Genomic DNA, 15,791 nt, shown 5'->3' on the forward strand with positions numbered 1-15,791 from the left:
AGCAGTCTAGTTTACTGTTCAGATGATACAGAACTTTTCATTATTAATATACTAAGCAAAAGTAAAATACTACGAGTAACCTAAATAATTTGAATCGACCCGTTTAATATTGAGTATTGATGTACAATAAATTTCTAAGAAGGTTTTCGAGTATTTCGTAAAAAAAAGCTGTTGACTTGAGCTTTTGTTGAAGTATAAAAGCGCTTGGTTATATTGAAAAGAGCAATAACATAACACGAAATAAATTATCCGCCATAGAATTCGTTTATGAAAGATGAAATATATACCGACAAAATAAATAAATAAAGACTCCAAAAGATGGCAATATTTTTCTTGATTTTGAATACATTCTATTTAAATAGGCAATAAGGATATTTTAATTTTTTTAGACTTTTGTCAAACGTAACACGTATGGTTACGTCATAATGACCAGATGAGCTTTAAAATTACTCTTCCGGAATAAAAATTAATTGAAATATTGAAAAACAAAATAAATTAAAAAGCTTAAAATGCTACCAGCACCGAAAGGTAATACGTTAATCTAGAATCCAATTTAAGTCGAATTAGTCTGTAGAGTCATACAGTAACAGTTACAAATTTACAAATGTTACTGTTTGTAATTTACATCATATTTAAGCTCACAACAACCGAACAAAAAGCGAACCCACGTCTCGAAATGTGTACAAACCATCGTTCTGTTTATTTTTAAAATAAAAAATAAAACGCAAGATAATAATAATTAAAATAACGACTATGTACAGTGTATGCGTTACCCCGACGGTAATGGTAATTTTCTTCAATTACAGCCGCTAATGTTACCAATTTAGAATTTTGCGACGACAAATGTTTAGTTATTATAGAAACGCTCAACCACATTTATGTAATGATGCAGTTCCACTTAAACATATTGTACACTCTTATGTACACTGTGCTGAGCACACAAAGCGCACTTTGCTAGTACTATTTGCACGAGTACGTGATATCTTTATGTACTCATAAGCTCTAACGCATGTTTTCGTTTGTGCACGAAAAGCGCTCAGCCGTCACTTTCTGTCATTTAAGAGCTGTACATACTTGTGCGATGGCCGTTTTGGATACTGTCAAACAACGTTTTTAGAGAACATCACGTGGCCACACAACTCGAACGAACTCGCTACTGAACGCAAATAAAAAGATCTATTTGTAAGCCGATGAACAGTTATTATTTAATGTAATTTATTTTTTACGCGCCTGTGGTGTAATGTAATTCAACTTTGTTTTGACGTTCGTTAAAAAACCGGCATCTCAGTAGATCTACCGCATCGCGAGCTGTGCGCCCCCGAGTGTTGCACACAACTTAATAGGCACATTATAACATTACGTTGCACAGAAATAAACAGATGTGTACCGTAAAACAAAACTGTTAACTTAATACAAATAATAGAATCGTGTTACCCTAAGTTTTAGGACTGCGTTTCCGCCATTGTGCAGTTTGACTTCATCCTAACGATTACCCAAAGTTAAGCGAACATTATGTTCATAGAATTTATATTTTATTACACTTCCAGAGAAATTCCACGAACTTAATCCAAAACGCAGTTTAATGGGCTATAAAAACAAATTAATTAATAAACCGTTTGCCAGATAATCATTAATTTCATAAGAATAAAATTCCGTGTAAATTTAAATTATAATGAAGCTGTCTAAGAACAAACGTTTTGACGCTGTTGGTAAAAATTCCGGTCATTTAGAATTTTGGAACGTGGCCCAGTAGAGTAGCGCTTCATCGAAACAACCGTTTATGCAAGCGAATAGGGTAGTAAATAAATAAAAAAAATCAAATCAAATAGTAATAACGTTTAGCCGGAAAAAAAATTTATGCCGAGCAAAGTAACGCTGGCGGCAGTTGCCATTGACAGTTAAAGGCTATTTTAGCTTTGGCCGCCGTTGGAAAACGGTTGTGGGATTTTAAGTTCTGTCTACGCATTGGACCGCAGCCATTTATACCTCGGGCCAAATAACAATATTCTCCTCAGTCACACGAGGCGTTTAAATTGCATACACGTTGTATAATGTCAAATTCGTATATTACGCCATTCGGTGAATACGAGCAGCCCCGCAGGGTCTTTGATATATTTGGCCTGCCTTCCAAAAAAATAGAACCTCCCTAGCTTCGCTTTTGGCAGTAATTTCAAGCACATTTCAGCCCCTTTGATCTGAGCTTTTTCATCGCAACAACATCACAAACGTACCTCTCGTAGTACTCGTGAAGCTATTGAAATATGCTTTGTAAGCTTAGCATGCACAATAAATAAATCGTATCTTAATTTAAAACATTCATTCTAAATAAATAAATAATTGAAAATAAAGATGGTCGAGGGATATTATTTTTTTCATCACGCAAAAATATATATTTTTAAAAGTTCATTAATAACCCTAAAAATAATTATCATTATACTAGACCTCGAAAAAACAATAGCCATTTTAATCGAATACTACAGATGGATTCATTGGATTTTTTTGTTGAAATAATTTATAAAATTAAACAAATGGAAAATAAACATGGAAAATCATTCAATACAAACATTATTCCTGTTACTACAATATATTTAACAAAAAATTTTCAAACGACATAAAAAAGTTTTTTTTTTAGGTGAAATAAATTGATATTAATTTTACTTTAAAATAAAAATAAATAAATTCTTTGATAAAATTAAAAATTTTATTGCGAAAATAACAACGTTTAATACTTTAATACGTACATTGCGCATCAATTGAAAAATTATACTGCGAAAGACAATAGTAGTATTACTTAAAGTACCACTCTATAAGTATTAATCTATAAGAGAATTATTATTACTATAAGAAGAGGACCATTCGATAATCAAATACGATGTAGTTAGAGATAAATATTTAATATGTATAGGTCAGTAAAATACTATGAACGATGAGGTAAGAGAGAGGCTTTTACCTGATGTTGTATATAGTTCTGGAATTCTAACCGTACTCTATTGGACTACACAAATCGATTAGCAATGTTCAAAGGGAATGAAGGTTTCATTATTCAAGAAATGTCTTGTTCGTGTACAGTGACGTCAAACGCAAGACAACATCACGTCATTTACAGTTTTTGAAAGTGTCCTTCAAGGGTCGTTGGCAAATATGTACTTGAGCAATACGAACTAAGTAATATGAGAATATAAAACAATAATATTCTCAATAAAAAATTGGCATTCGTCATGTCATCTGCCGTTTTTTAACGTTTCTGAACCGAGTAAGGATAATTTGATTCCTACAATTCGAGAAGGTATACCTATACCATATAGATTTGGTAATACACAAACCTTTACGCATACTTTTGCTAAAGGCGTTTAAATAAATCAATACTCGTTTAATGAACTTTACGTACAATAACGTCTGCCTATTGAAATATCTCAAATGTAAATTATGAATTTTGACAATTTGCTAAGTTACGATTACACGAAAATAAATATAAGTATAATGAAAAAATAATAATTAAGTATTATTATTTAATTACATTAACATTTTTAAGTAGAAAATTATAATAAGGTCAAATTAACCACGATAAACAAAGTTTGAGAGATAGATGTAAAATTTAAGTAAAGGAAACTTTAGTGTTTATAATTGCATTAGTATTGCCGTAAAATGGATGAACTCGTATCATTTGGTTATTAACCCTGATGTTGAGATTATTTGTCTATAATTAACAAAACCTCTGCCAGTAGCCTATATATATATATATATATACTTGACTATCTACGGAATACAAATTGTCATCTTGATATCAGGGCAAATTAAGCAAAATTCATTATCTTGGGTATTGCAACTATGCAAATTATAAAACCTTTACAAGTTTTTGATAATAAATTAAAAATAAAAATTGCGTACACTATGTTAGTTTTTGTGTTGTATTCCATTCTCGAGGGATACAGTAATAGTGTTTTATTAAAACCGATGTTACAACGTGCTTAGTTCAATAAATTCACGGGAGTAAAACCACACCTGAACAATAAAACCGTTCCCTAGATTTTACACTTTACACAAACAACAATGTTAAAATTCCTTACTACTTGTAACTTGTCGTTAAAACGAATTTCAAAATTAATCTAATTAGTATTAAATCATATATTTAAAAAATTGCATTTATACTTAAAATTGTAAAAAAAAAATAGGAAGTCAAAATAGAATAAAACATCTAAAATTTTTCTAGATTAATATTTTAAGCAAATTTCATCTTTTTATTATGAAATATAATGTAATTTATCTTATTTTATTTTAAATTATATTTAATTTACTTCTTATTAGTCAACCAAAAAAAAATTATGTTAATAATGAAATTTTTGATTTTTGCTGTCAAGGATTATCTACCTTCTTAAATGTTGAATTCAATGAATAATATACTAAATATTAAAGATATTGACAATTTTAATATTTATCATCATTAATCTTATATAGAAATATATTTATTAATTTTAAGGGAATATATATAATAATAAAAATGAATTCCATAGTAAAATATAAAATTTTATTTATCACAGTAACAACATTGATTTAATACACGTGTTTCAATAAGCTGAACTACTTTTCTAATTAAATAAACACTATAGTCAAATTTAAAGAGGTTTCTTAAAAGTGACTTTTAGAAAATGTGAATCATTTGAAAGTAGTATGAAATACAAGAACAAAGAGACTGAATTGTGCATTTTGCTTCAAAAAGGTTCGTACATATTAATTATAAAATAAAATAAATGCACAAATTTAGAAAGGAACAATTAAAAAGTAGTAGATAATGTAAAATGAAGAAAATGCTACACGATTCAATGAAGCTATAGATATTGTTACAGATAATATATTTTTAATATAGTATCTAACAAAATGTATTCAATATGAACTAATTTGATTTATGTTTTATTTGAAATTTGTACTTTAATATTAACACTCATAAATTAATAAAAATAAATTTTGTATCTAATATTTGACGTGGCAAATGTTTAATAAAATAATAGTGTAGTCAAACTTATCATTATGAACCATTTAAAACTCTATTATCACTAATTTTATAAAAAAAAAAATAATAAAACTAAACAAAACAGTCATAAAGTTCGTTTTTTATGTTGTTGCAACACGTTGTTGTTAAATTTAAATGCAATACTCAAATTAATATAGTAAATATATAAGGTCATCATAACCTTGATACGTGTCATCATGACACATATCAAAATACATTTGAAGAATTTCTTATAGGAACTATATAGTAGTGGAGTTATAGACTACATTAAAAATGAAGAGAGTGATGATATTTTAAGACAACAATGTGTCTGCTATTTTAGTGAATCGTAGGTATAGATTCTTTGTCAACAATCAAAAAGTTGTAAAATACGAAATAAAATAAATTAAAAAAAAAAATTTTTGAAACACAATTTAGCTCAAAACACATAAATAAATTATCAAAAAACATTGTTGCTTCATTTCTATGGAAAAATAAATTACAAAACAACATCGCCCAACATTATACTCATAGGGCATGATACACAAAATAATAAAGATACATAGGACTCAAGGGAACAATTTTCCTTTTTGTCTTATACGCCGTAGATAGATCGTAGAAAAATACTGTTTTTATCGCATACAATAGAAAAAAGAAATGTATCTTTCGGCGACTGTTCAATATTATTGTTCAGATAGAGTTTTATAGAAATCATAACACATTTAAAAATAAATGATGAGCATAATGTTTCAAATGATAAATTATAATTAGAGAAATAGTCGATAATATCTTCTTCTTCCTCGCCTTAATCCCAATACTTGGTGTCGGTCAACCTTATCATAAACTTCCACTTGACACGATATCCCATATCATCTACGCTTACATCAGCTGTCCTTATATCGCATTCAATAGCATCCCTCCATCTCTTTTTTGGTCTTCCTCTACCTCTTTTTCCTTCAACATTCAACAAAAATAGTTAATAATACAGGTTGTATAAACATCTAATGTATACGTTGCCGAGAGCATTGCAATATTAATTTTAATAAAAATGAACTACAGTACTGTGATATAATTTTATTTATTTAAATTTGAAAATTTACATTTTCAAACTTTACTAAATCTTTTTTAAGTAGAAGAAATATTCTACTTCATACTGATGTTCAATTTTTATTTTTCATAAAGTAGAGATCGGTTTTAACCCCGTAATGACCTTAAATTGACGAATATGAAAAAAGGCTACTTTGAAATCCATCATCTTTCAATACAATGTTTTTAGAAATAACCGCGTTGACGTGTAAAAAAAAACTGTCATAAAAGAAAGCATATTGTTACATCGATCTTCAAAACGAGTTCAACTTTATAAAACGGACTAGTACTAAACTATTTTTAGAAAAAAATAGTCTTAAAAACAAATATGAAATTTTTGAAAAAATGTCGGAGCATAACTAAGTTATGCGTTGTGTGTATTGTTTCTGCTTAAATATAAGTTAATTAATTAATGAACAATGAAACGGACTTTTTTAGAAGTCTTATTACTTTAACATCCTTAATTCAATAGACCACATTAACATTAAAATACAATAAAGGGTAATGATTAAAAAACGTTGTTAAATATTGTGAAACATATCAGATGAAAAAACTCGAATTCATCTATTAAAAATTATACTTCTTCTTTATACCAGTGATATTACATGGAGGGGAATTTCTTAGTTCGAGAGGAAAAATCAGCAATCTCTAAAATAGCGTGGAAGAAGTGAATAATAAGAATAAAGAAAAATTATTATTTTATAATTACTCTTTTTGTTGTTGCAATTATTGTAACAAATGATAAATTGTTGTTTTCTAAAATCTAAAATTTTTAAATAAAATAATATATTTATGGATTATGATGGTACCTGGTAATTAACAATGATTCAATTATTAAAATAACAGTTGTTATATATAATAAAAAATAACAATACCTATTTTTTGGAATAGTACAATAAGGAAATAAACATATGACATGATAATTCAATTAATATATACATTGTATTTAAAATGTAATTATTACATTTAGTCATTTCAAGTTTAAATCTAACTTAATTTCTCGTTTTAATTAATATCATTTTATGAAAAATACATTTAACTTTCATGAACTATCCTTTGACCCCCAAATTGCCCTTATGGAGGATATTATTAAAAAACTAAACTATAAAGTACATTTTCGAGTCTTTTAACGACCAAATATGACGAGAAAAATGTTTATTTAAAAAGAGATATTTTGCATTGTTAATAGGGAAAATTGAATATTATCTCCTGCTTTATACTTACATAAGATATGTTAAAAAACACATTTTTTTATATATGTTTATCAACTATATTTTTCTGAAATCTTTATTCAATAATTCATCATATATATTTATTCAAATTTTGTTTATGAAATAAATTTTAATTCTATTTTCAATTAAATATTGTAAAAAATGTCTAAATTGAAAAAAAACTGCTTGGATATAAATAGAATTAAAACTATAAAGAAAGTTTACCGTATATATTTAGTTGGTTTTAAAAAGCTAGTTTCAAGTTTTTGCCTCTTTAACATTATTTTCAATCAATATATACTACAAATTATGAAAATATAAATAATTTTAATGTTTAGAAAATAACATGGTTATAAACAATTAATGATAATATGAGTCATACGCACAATAAACATTTAAGACAATTTTAATTATATTTTGATCATTTCATTGGTATCGCAACAGCTGAAAACGCATTTTGTCTACTCAGTTGTGTATTCAATTAATAAATTCATCCCATGATTAAACCTTTTAAATATTAATGAATATATTTCCATTATATACAGCTTACAATAGATAATTCATTAGATATGAGCAAACAAATGTCCACATCGACGTAAAACAGTTCATTAAGTTTGTGATACATATATAAGCTTATGATGGTCATATTAGTAATCTTACCAAAATAGAAACAATTCCAATTAATTAATCATAAGATAAATTTTGGACACATATTACACTTACAATCAAGTTTATTAGAGTGAAAATAAACGCAAAATTAAGTTCATTCGACGACTGAAACGAAAAGCTACAACAATTAATATGATTCCACAAAATATAAGTATGTTATGATAGAGACTACTAAATAAGATAGTGACGATACTTTTATGTTATAATGTTAAAGCCTACTTCCAAATAACGGCCTCACTGCCATTCATTTCCACCATACGATCCATAAGAACAATTTTCCTTTTATTTATTTTGCCTTGGTGAGTACCATAATATCATAATGATAAAGAATCACACAGTACATTTACGATTATGATCAAAACAGCGAAGGGGACTTACTAAATGTACGACAAAACAACGGCGGTAACTACACAGTAATAGTTAAGTGTAAGGCTCAGTCTTCTGATTTTTTTTATCACGCAAAATCATGAAGCGAGGAAAGAAGTTATTTCTTGATGGTATACGATGATGATTTTTTTCACTTTAAGTATGACGAAAAATATAAAATGAGGTCAAGTCATTTAATATTCTGAGGCTATTTAAACTTTAGCGTAAAGAGGAAATTTATGAGGGTAATTACGGAGAAAAAGTAAAGATACATCATAAATATAATAAATCATTAATATACTAACGATAAATTTAAAAAATAAACATAATTATTATTAATATTAAGTAAAATAACTAATACTACTAGTCCGAAAAAAATGGATTATTTTCTAAAAAAAATTAGGCGAGTTGAAATAAGCATGAAATATTTTTTCCCCCAAATTTCAACACATTCAATTGGACGCTAAGTGCACAACTAATTTCAATTCCACATAACTTTAACATACTCGTGAAGATTAACCTTTAAAAATTATTTATACTATACTGCTATATTGTAATATTAAGGTCAAGTATTTAGTGGGGTCTTTTTTTTGTCACTCAATGATATTTTGTAAATATATATATGTAAAAATAATCGAGGAAATAATTGATTTAATTCTCAAAAACAAAAATACAAAGATAAATAGATGATATCTAATTGATATCTATGATAAATAGTTGATAAGTTAGTAAACAACATTTATCGTAGAATAATTTTATTTGTATTGTCATAGTGTAAAGTAATTACAAGTAACTAAAGATAACATTTTAGTTTTTAAACATTAATTTTTTATATACGAGTTAATGCTATAACGGAAAAAAGGTTAGGCACTGTATTTAAATTTTAGGCTGTTTTGCGTTAAAACTTTATAAGATTTAACAGGATTGCTTGACAAATAGGTCACTTCCCTCGAGAATTTAAAACATTTCTACAGTTATATACAATAGTATTCAGTACTTAATTAAACCAAATTTCGAAGTGGACTTAAACACAGAATACTCAGATTGAAGTTAGTTAGATTTATATAATGGACTATTGTAGTGCAATAAGGCAACGGTCACCCATACCCACTTATCTCTAGAGATTTGTGGTGACCGTGATAGCTATTCAAACAACTAAACAGGGCGGGGTCAAGTTGTAATTTTTTTAATGGTTCAAAATAAACTTCTATACATAAATAAATTTAAGTATAAAACTCTTTTCAGACAGCGACAATAAACTACTTGAAATACACAACAACACAGTAAAGCGAACATTGTTAGTAATATACTAGGAAGATATAAGCAAGACGTACACTCGTTTTCTTAAAAAGTATAAAGCACTCGTATTAACGAGACTAAAGTGCAGTGCTCGACGAAAGTTGACACCCGCACTAATAATCTGTACCGACAAACAGAAGCCAGAAATGACGCATGTTTTTTGTTTATCGTGCATCCTCTTAAGTATCTATGCAGTATTCACAAACGACACAGAAAGATTTATTAATGTACCAGCTGGTATCAATGAGTATAGATACCCGTTTATTTGAATGGTAAAAATAAAAAAAATAAATAAACTTTACCAACGTTTATAAAATTGAAGTAAAGTCGAATTTTGCATGAATTTTATAGTGTTATTTCAGAGCATAAGATAAATTCAGTTAGAAAGTATAACATTTATAAACTTTTATTTTTCGGCATTGTTTAACTGTTGAAGTATTGGTTCAAAAGTTGTTATCAACCTCTCGTATTATTAGTTAGATCACTTCCTTTTTATAAACCAGTTAAACACGTATGTTGCTATTTAAAAAAATTAAGTTTAAGTAAACACCCCTATAAGGGATGATGTTAAAAATTAATTAATATCTGATAAGTCAAAAAATGTATGTAATTAAATAAAACAAATCTTTTTTACAATATTGTATTTATTTTGAGAATAATTAAGTGTTTATGATAAACGTATTATTCTGTTATTATTATGATATAATATAACACTCTTAATTATAATTGTGAATGATTGCTGATTAAGTTAAAGCTAAAGAAAAAAACTTACCCGTTAATAAATACAATCTGCTTTGAGCCATTCTGGACGTTCAAACGTGAATTGTAATATAATTTTGTTATTTTTGCATAAGATGTCATATGAATTCTTGAATCTAACTTAAAAAATCTAGAAAGAAAATGAAAAACATTCATTAGATTTATTTGTACTTAAAAGTAATTTTCAAATTAACTCAACATTACATAAACAATTTTTTATTTTTATCTCATTATTGACAATAACGTTAATAATTTAGCATTAAAGTAAAACACTCAGTTGAGTGTTTTACTTTAAATAAATACTCACTTGAGTATTTGCTTTATCTACTAATTCATACGACAGATGAATTACACTTTAGTTCCTTAATTACATTATTATAAAAACAATAATATTAATTTTTTATGTATACACCATAATTTACTTAATGACCATCAGATCAATTTAAGTAGTTATTTTAAACCAAATTCAATTTTTTATATCTATTCATATGTTATTTAAATAAATAAAAATTGAAATTGAATTGTAATTTGCATATAATTATGTTATGTAATTTGAATAAATTACTCATTGAATTTTCAGAAAACTGTTTGTAAAAAAAAAATGTTTTGACTAAAACATTTAAGAAACATTGTAACAAGAAAAATTCTATAAAGACACGTAGTATTGGATAATAGCCAAACCAACTCAGTGTTAACAAGTATAATCTCGGCCTAAACATCGACTACAAAATGTTTTTAACTAAACAGAACTCAATTTTACGTGAACAATATTGTTAATTGAATCGATCAAATAAATAAAACGTTTACATGTGATAAACAATTTAAAATGGAATAACTGGCATTGATAATAATTTAATTTATACTATTAATCAGTAAATCAATAATTTTCATTATAACAAAAAACGCAGCACAATGGGACGCGGCATAGTTGAAATTATTATTACTAAATTATTTACAGTGCATAATTTATAGGCGTATATCATGTTCAATTTGATAAGTTAAAAATTTAATTATGCAAGTTTCACAAGCGCTTTAACCAAGTATGACACTTAGTAGACTATGTTAATTATTTATTTTTGTTCTACTCAATTAACGTTAAATATGGAAATAAATAAATTAATTAATATTTTTGAAGGGCCTATTTATTTGGAACAACTACTTAAGAATTTTTAATACAAAAAATTTTAATAAAATAATATTACATTTATTATAACATTATATTAATTATTTTGTATAATTGTGTCATTACAACAAAGTAGTACTTGACTATTTAATAATATACTTAATTTATAAGAAAAAAAACATTATTCCATACTTTAATATTTATAAATAAATAAAAAATGTTCAAGTCTGTCATTCTAAATTACTTAAATTTTCAATTCAATTAATACAATTATTTCTCCTATTTCGTTTCGTTTCAATTTTTTTCTTTTCAAACTCTTTTATGCGACGAGCAGATCTAGCCAACTGAGATGGACCCTTTTTATTTTTTTTAGGAATAGTATCTGCAAAAAAAATAGACTCACAATTAAATTTCAAAAGTTTACCATCATTCAACAAACCTCGAGAAGCTTCATCAATATTATCTTCACTAATAACAGTCATACAATTTATATTTTTATGTTTACCGTTAGATGCTTCATTATTATTATCTTCATTAATAATAATTATACGATCGATATTTTGATGATTATTATCAGTCACCAAACCTTCAGATGCTTCATTCGTAACATTTCCATTAATCTTTAGTGATGCCTTTAGATTTTCTATTTCATTCAAATAAACTTGCATTTTGCCTTGTGACTTGGACAGAATCTCTTTCAAAACACTTGCTTTCTTCTCAGCTGCTTGGAGGTCGCTATAGTTTTTGCAATTTTCTTTGCATTTATTGGTTACTTGATTACTTACTTTGACGTCTACCGCATCACCTTTATTGTTCACTTTGAAAACTTTTTTAAAAATCTTCATTAAGCACTTCATACTGTTATATTGTTTTAACAATTTAATTTAGCAATAAAGACAACACTTAGCAATGTTTAAGACTTTTTGACTAAAATAAACTGATAATATATTATTTGACAGTAACTAGATACATTGTTGCTAGACAACAAAATTAACGAAATATTATATTTAAATACAATTATTTTTATACAAATATATTTATATTTATATATTTTAATTTAAAACATTTTATTGAAGAGGGAATAATAAATACTGTCCTCTTCCCAGTTTATTTATTTCAGTTATTCCTTACTAATTCAATAGAAATTAGGGATTATCTTTTTTTTTTGCATGTATATTTCGTGTTTATTCTTAAACCATCTATCAAATAATAGATTAATATCTAAAGTATCTATTAAAAAAAAATGTTATTTTTAATTCGTTTATTTTTCAAATAGTTATGGCAGTTTAAAAAAACACAGCATAGTAAAAATAATACCTTCTCTGCTTCGCATCAAAGATAAAATAGCGATTTTAACGAAATTTTGAGCTAAAAAAGTGTCTAAAAAAAGATGGCCAAATAACGAAAACGGGGCGTACTATTCTAAAAAAGAATAGCCTATCTGTCAAAAAGTTAGACAGTCTAAAATAATTTATATAAAAAAAATTATTTTGATTTGTTCATTTTTCAAAAAGTTAACAGTTTTAAGAAAAAAATTTCAAAATTTACAGACTTTAAAAATCGTAATTTTGTTTTGAAAATTTCTACCATTTACGGGAAACGAGGAAAAAAATTTCTATTTTTGATGGTAATGTCTTCGACTAGAAAGTGATCTTTTGACATATCATTGAAAGAAATCGGCTCTGTGATAGTGGTAACGGAAACACAAATGAAAAATTATAAACACATCATTTTAAAATTAATACCTTCTCAACTTCGTATTAAAACTAAAATAACTAGACGATAAATCTGATTAAATTTTTACTTCACTAACACATTTTTTTATACCATTATATAAACAGTATAAAATATAAATTCTATTTGAAAACTTAATACAAATCAAATAATAAGCAATTATAAACAAACATTAAGTACTATTTTAAAGTTTTTTAATTATTAGTTAACTAAACATTTTATATGATTTCATACACTTTTTAATTTTTAATTTTCAGATTATTTAACAACTAAAAGAAAACCTTTTTCAAGAATAATACTGTTATTATGTATTGATACATTTTAGTACATTTACAAATTTTATGCATTTAAAACTATTTATGAAAAAAAAAACCAATAAATTAACAAATAAAATTCACCTTTAGAGTAGAACGGTTCCCTATTGAGAATACATCACTAAAAGCTTCTCTTTTGTTGGAATTGAAAAACGCTAAACCATGAAATATGCTTTTTATTACAAAGTGTAACTATTGAAACTAAAATAAAATATTACATCTCTTGCAAAACGCCCAATAAAATATATAAGCTTTTTCTCGCCTATATTTTAGACTAAAGTTTATATTTTCTATTACAACGGTTAAAAAAAGTATAAAGCAACATGATCCGGAGTTAAAAAAAAATGTAAACATTAAACTATATCCCATTCATTACAGATAATAAAGATTCTACTGGAAAGACTTTAAAAACGAAAAATATTCACTAAAAAGGCGCTAGAAATCTTAACCTGTGTATATAGTAAATATTTTTGCTTTACAGCAAAAAAAAAATTACATCAATTAAAATAAACTACGATATAAAAAGCAACGATTTCATAGGCAAATCTGAGGGTATAATAACCCAACCCTTTAGTTCTTCATAAAACGGATGAATCATTTTAAAATAAAATGCTGAACAAGGTTGTATTTAAGATAAGCCAATTCATTGCATTAAATTATTTAAAACGTTATGTTTAAATAGAACGTACAAAACTAATTTTTTTCTATTAAAATACATTAATTTACGAAGAAAACACATTAAAGACAATCTCTTCTAAATATGAATAAAGATACATCCGAGTTATACGAGACTACCAGTAAACCGCTTAGTAAGATCAAACGAATTTTAAAGTAATTATTTTACAAACTAATTTCATTTAATGGAATTTTGAGGCAGTTTATGAAAAATGATTAAAGCTAAATCAATAAATGACCAAATTATTGAATACGCATTTTTATTATTACAAAATTTTCCAAATCTTTTATCGTATATGTTTTGAAATAGTTATCATAAATATTACTTGAGATTTTCATAAATAATATTATCTTAAATTTGATTAAAGTAATAATGTAATGTAGTTCGGGTGTTGAGAAGAAAATTTTCTTTATCATTGTAAGAGAATTTTATAATCAAAATATCACATAAGAGTTACAAATTAGCAAGTTGCGTAAATCGTCATGGAAACGTAGAAGTGTGAATAATTTATTAACATAAAAAACACACCAAAAAAAAAAGATCATATGATTTTTTTATAGTACTGAAAAAAATATAACTTTGATGGATAAGCAATAGTAGGAGATAAAAAAAAAACCATAAAATCCTAAAATAAAGAAAAATGGTCCATCTGAAAATCTTTTTTCAAATCTTTTGAAAAACTCTTTTCGAAAGATTCATACACCGACTATGTATGTTATATAAATACTTTATTAGCATCTATACTAGAAGAATACAATATTACATAGATTTCATTGTAGAGTATTTTATTATATCTGTTATAACTACACTCTATAGAGTGCAGTTATTGACTACCCTATGGGTGTAGTTTATATTTAATAATTTTAGTCGCAGCTAAGAATCGGAAGCTTTCCGACGTCCGAAATATTGATCCTGTCTCCATAAATAAGTTTTAATTACCTGAAGGAAAAACACGTAATTGTGTACCTAAGTTACTAGTGTTATGTTATGTAATAAAGTTAACTAGTGTTTAATGTCGATGACGAAGTTTATTTATATTTAGTTAATATTCAGTATATAAATGATAAAAACACAATAATTGATATATAGTTGACACTAGATTACTTCTTAAATAATAATAAACGTTTTGAGAATTTTTTGTAAGTAGTATTTATTTCTCGAATTTTAAATGATTAAATACTTTTTGTGTCCATTCCTTGTCACTTATAAAGTACCAACTTATGTTTTTTTTAATGACAATATTCATATTTAACTAATTCATATAATAAAAAATAACCTAAGGAAATGGCTAGCTATGATGACTATTGGCCATAGGCAAGTTGTAATTCATTTTAAGTATATCTTTAAAAGAACGCGGTGTTAAATTATCAATACTACACATAAAGCAACCAATTAAACGCAGATGCCCATTGTTTGTTCTACATCAGTATTTTTGGGCTACTGACTAGTATAATTGTCACATCAGTAACCCTCTCGGTACTAAATAACATGATGCTAATAAAGATAAAAAAATGTAATAATAAATGTTCTTACAAAGTAAATGAGAAATGTTTGACTACGCCTTTTT

At 26.2% G+C, this 15,791-nt stretch overlaps 3 protein-coding genes across 4 annotated transcripts in view; all 3 read right to left on the bottom strand.

Annotated features, from left to right (window-relative positions):
• The window catches only part of LOC126905998 (neurocalcin homolog), a 53,688-nt gene that overhangs the window by 28,269 nt on the left and 9,628 nt on the right, over positions 1-15,791 (bottom strand). The window lies entirely within an intron of this gene.
• The window catches only part of LOC126905990 (neuronal calcium sensor 2), a 49,106-nt gene that overhangs the window by 23,719 nt on the left and 9,596 nt on the right, over positions 1-15,791 (bottom strand). For both annotated transcript variants that reach the window (XM_050686211.1, XM_050686210.1), the window contains exon 2: positions 10,391-10,507. In XM_050686211.1, the coding sequence (XP_050542168.1) occupies positions 10,391-10,479 (89 nt within the window). In that variant the 5' untranslated portion in view covers positions 10,480-10,507. The remainder of the gene's footprint in view (positions 1-10,390; positions 10,508-15,791) is intronic.
• Positions 10,920-13,339, bottom strand: LOC126905999 (uncharacterized). The gene is made up of 2 exons (XM_050686226.1): positions 11,940-13,339; positions 10,920-11,882 (listed from the first exon to the last, which is right to left on the bottom strand). The coding sequence occupies exons 1-2, from the start codon at positions 12,355-12,357 to the stop codon at positions 11,758-11,760; spliced, it is 543 nt and encodes a 180-aa protein (XP_050542183.1). The 5' UTR covers positions 12,358-13,339; the 3' UTR covers positions 10,920-11,757.

Source organism: Daktulosphaira vitifoliae, unplaced genomic scaffold, assembly GCF_025091365.1.
Source record: "Daktulosphaira vitifoliae isolate Bord-2020 unplaced genomic scaffold, ASM2509136v1 Scaffold_4, whole genome shotgun sequence".
In the NCBI taxonomy this organism is placed as follows: Eukaryota; Metazoa; Arthropoda; class Insecta; order Hemiptera; family Phylloxeridae; genus Daktulosphaira; species Daktulosphaira vitifoliae.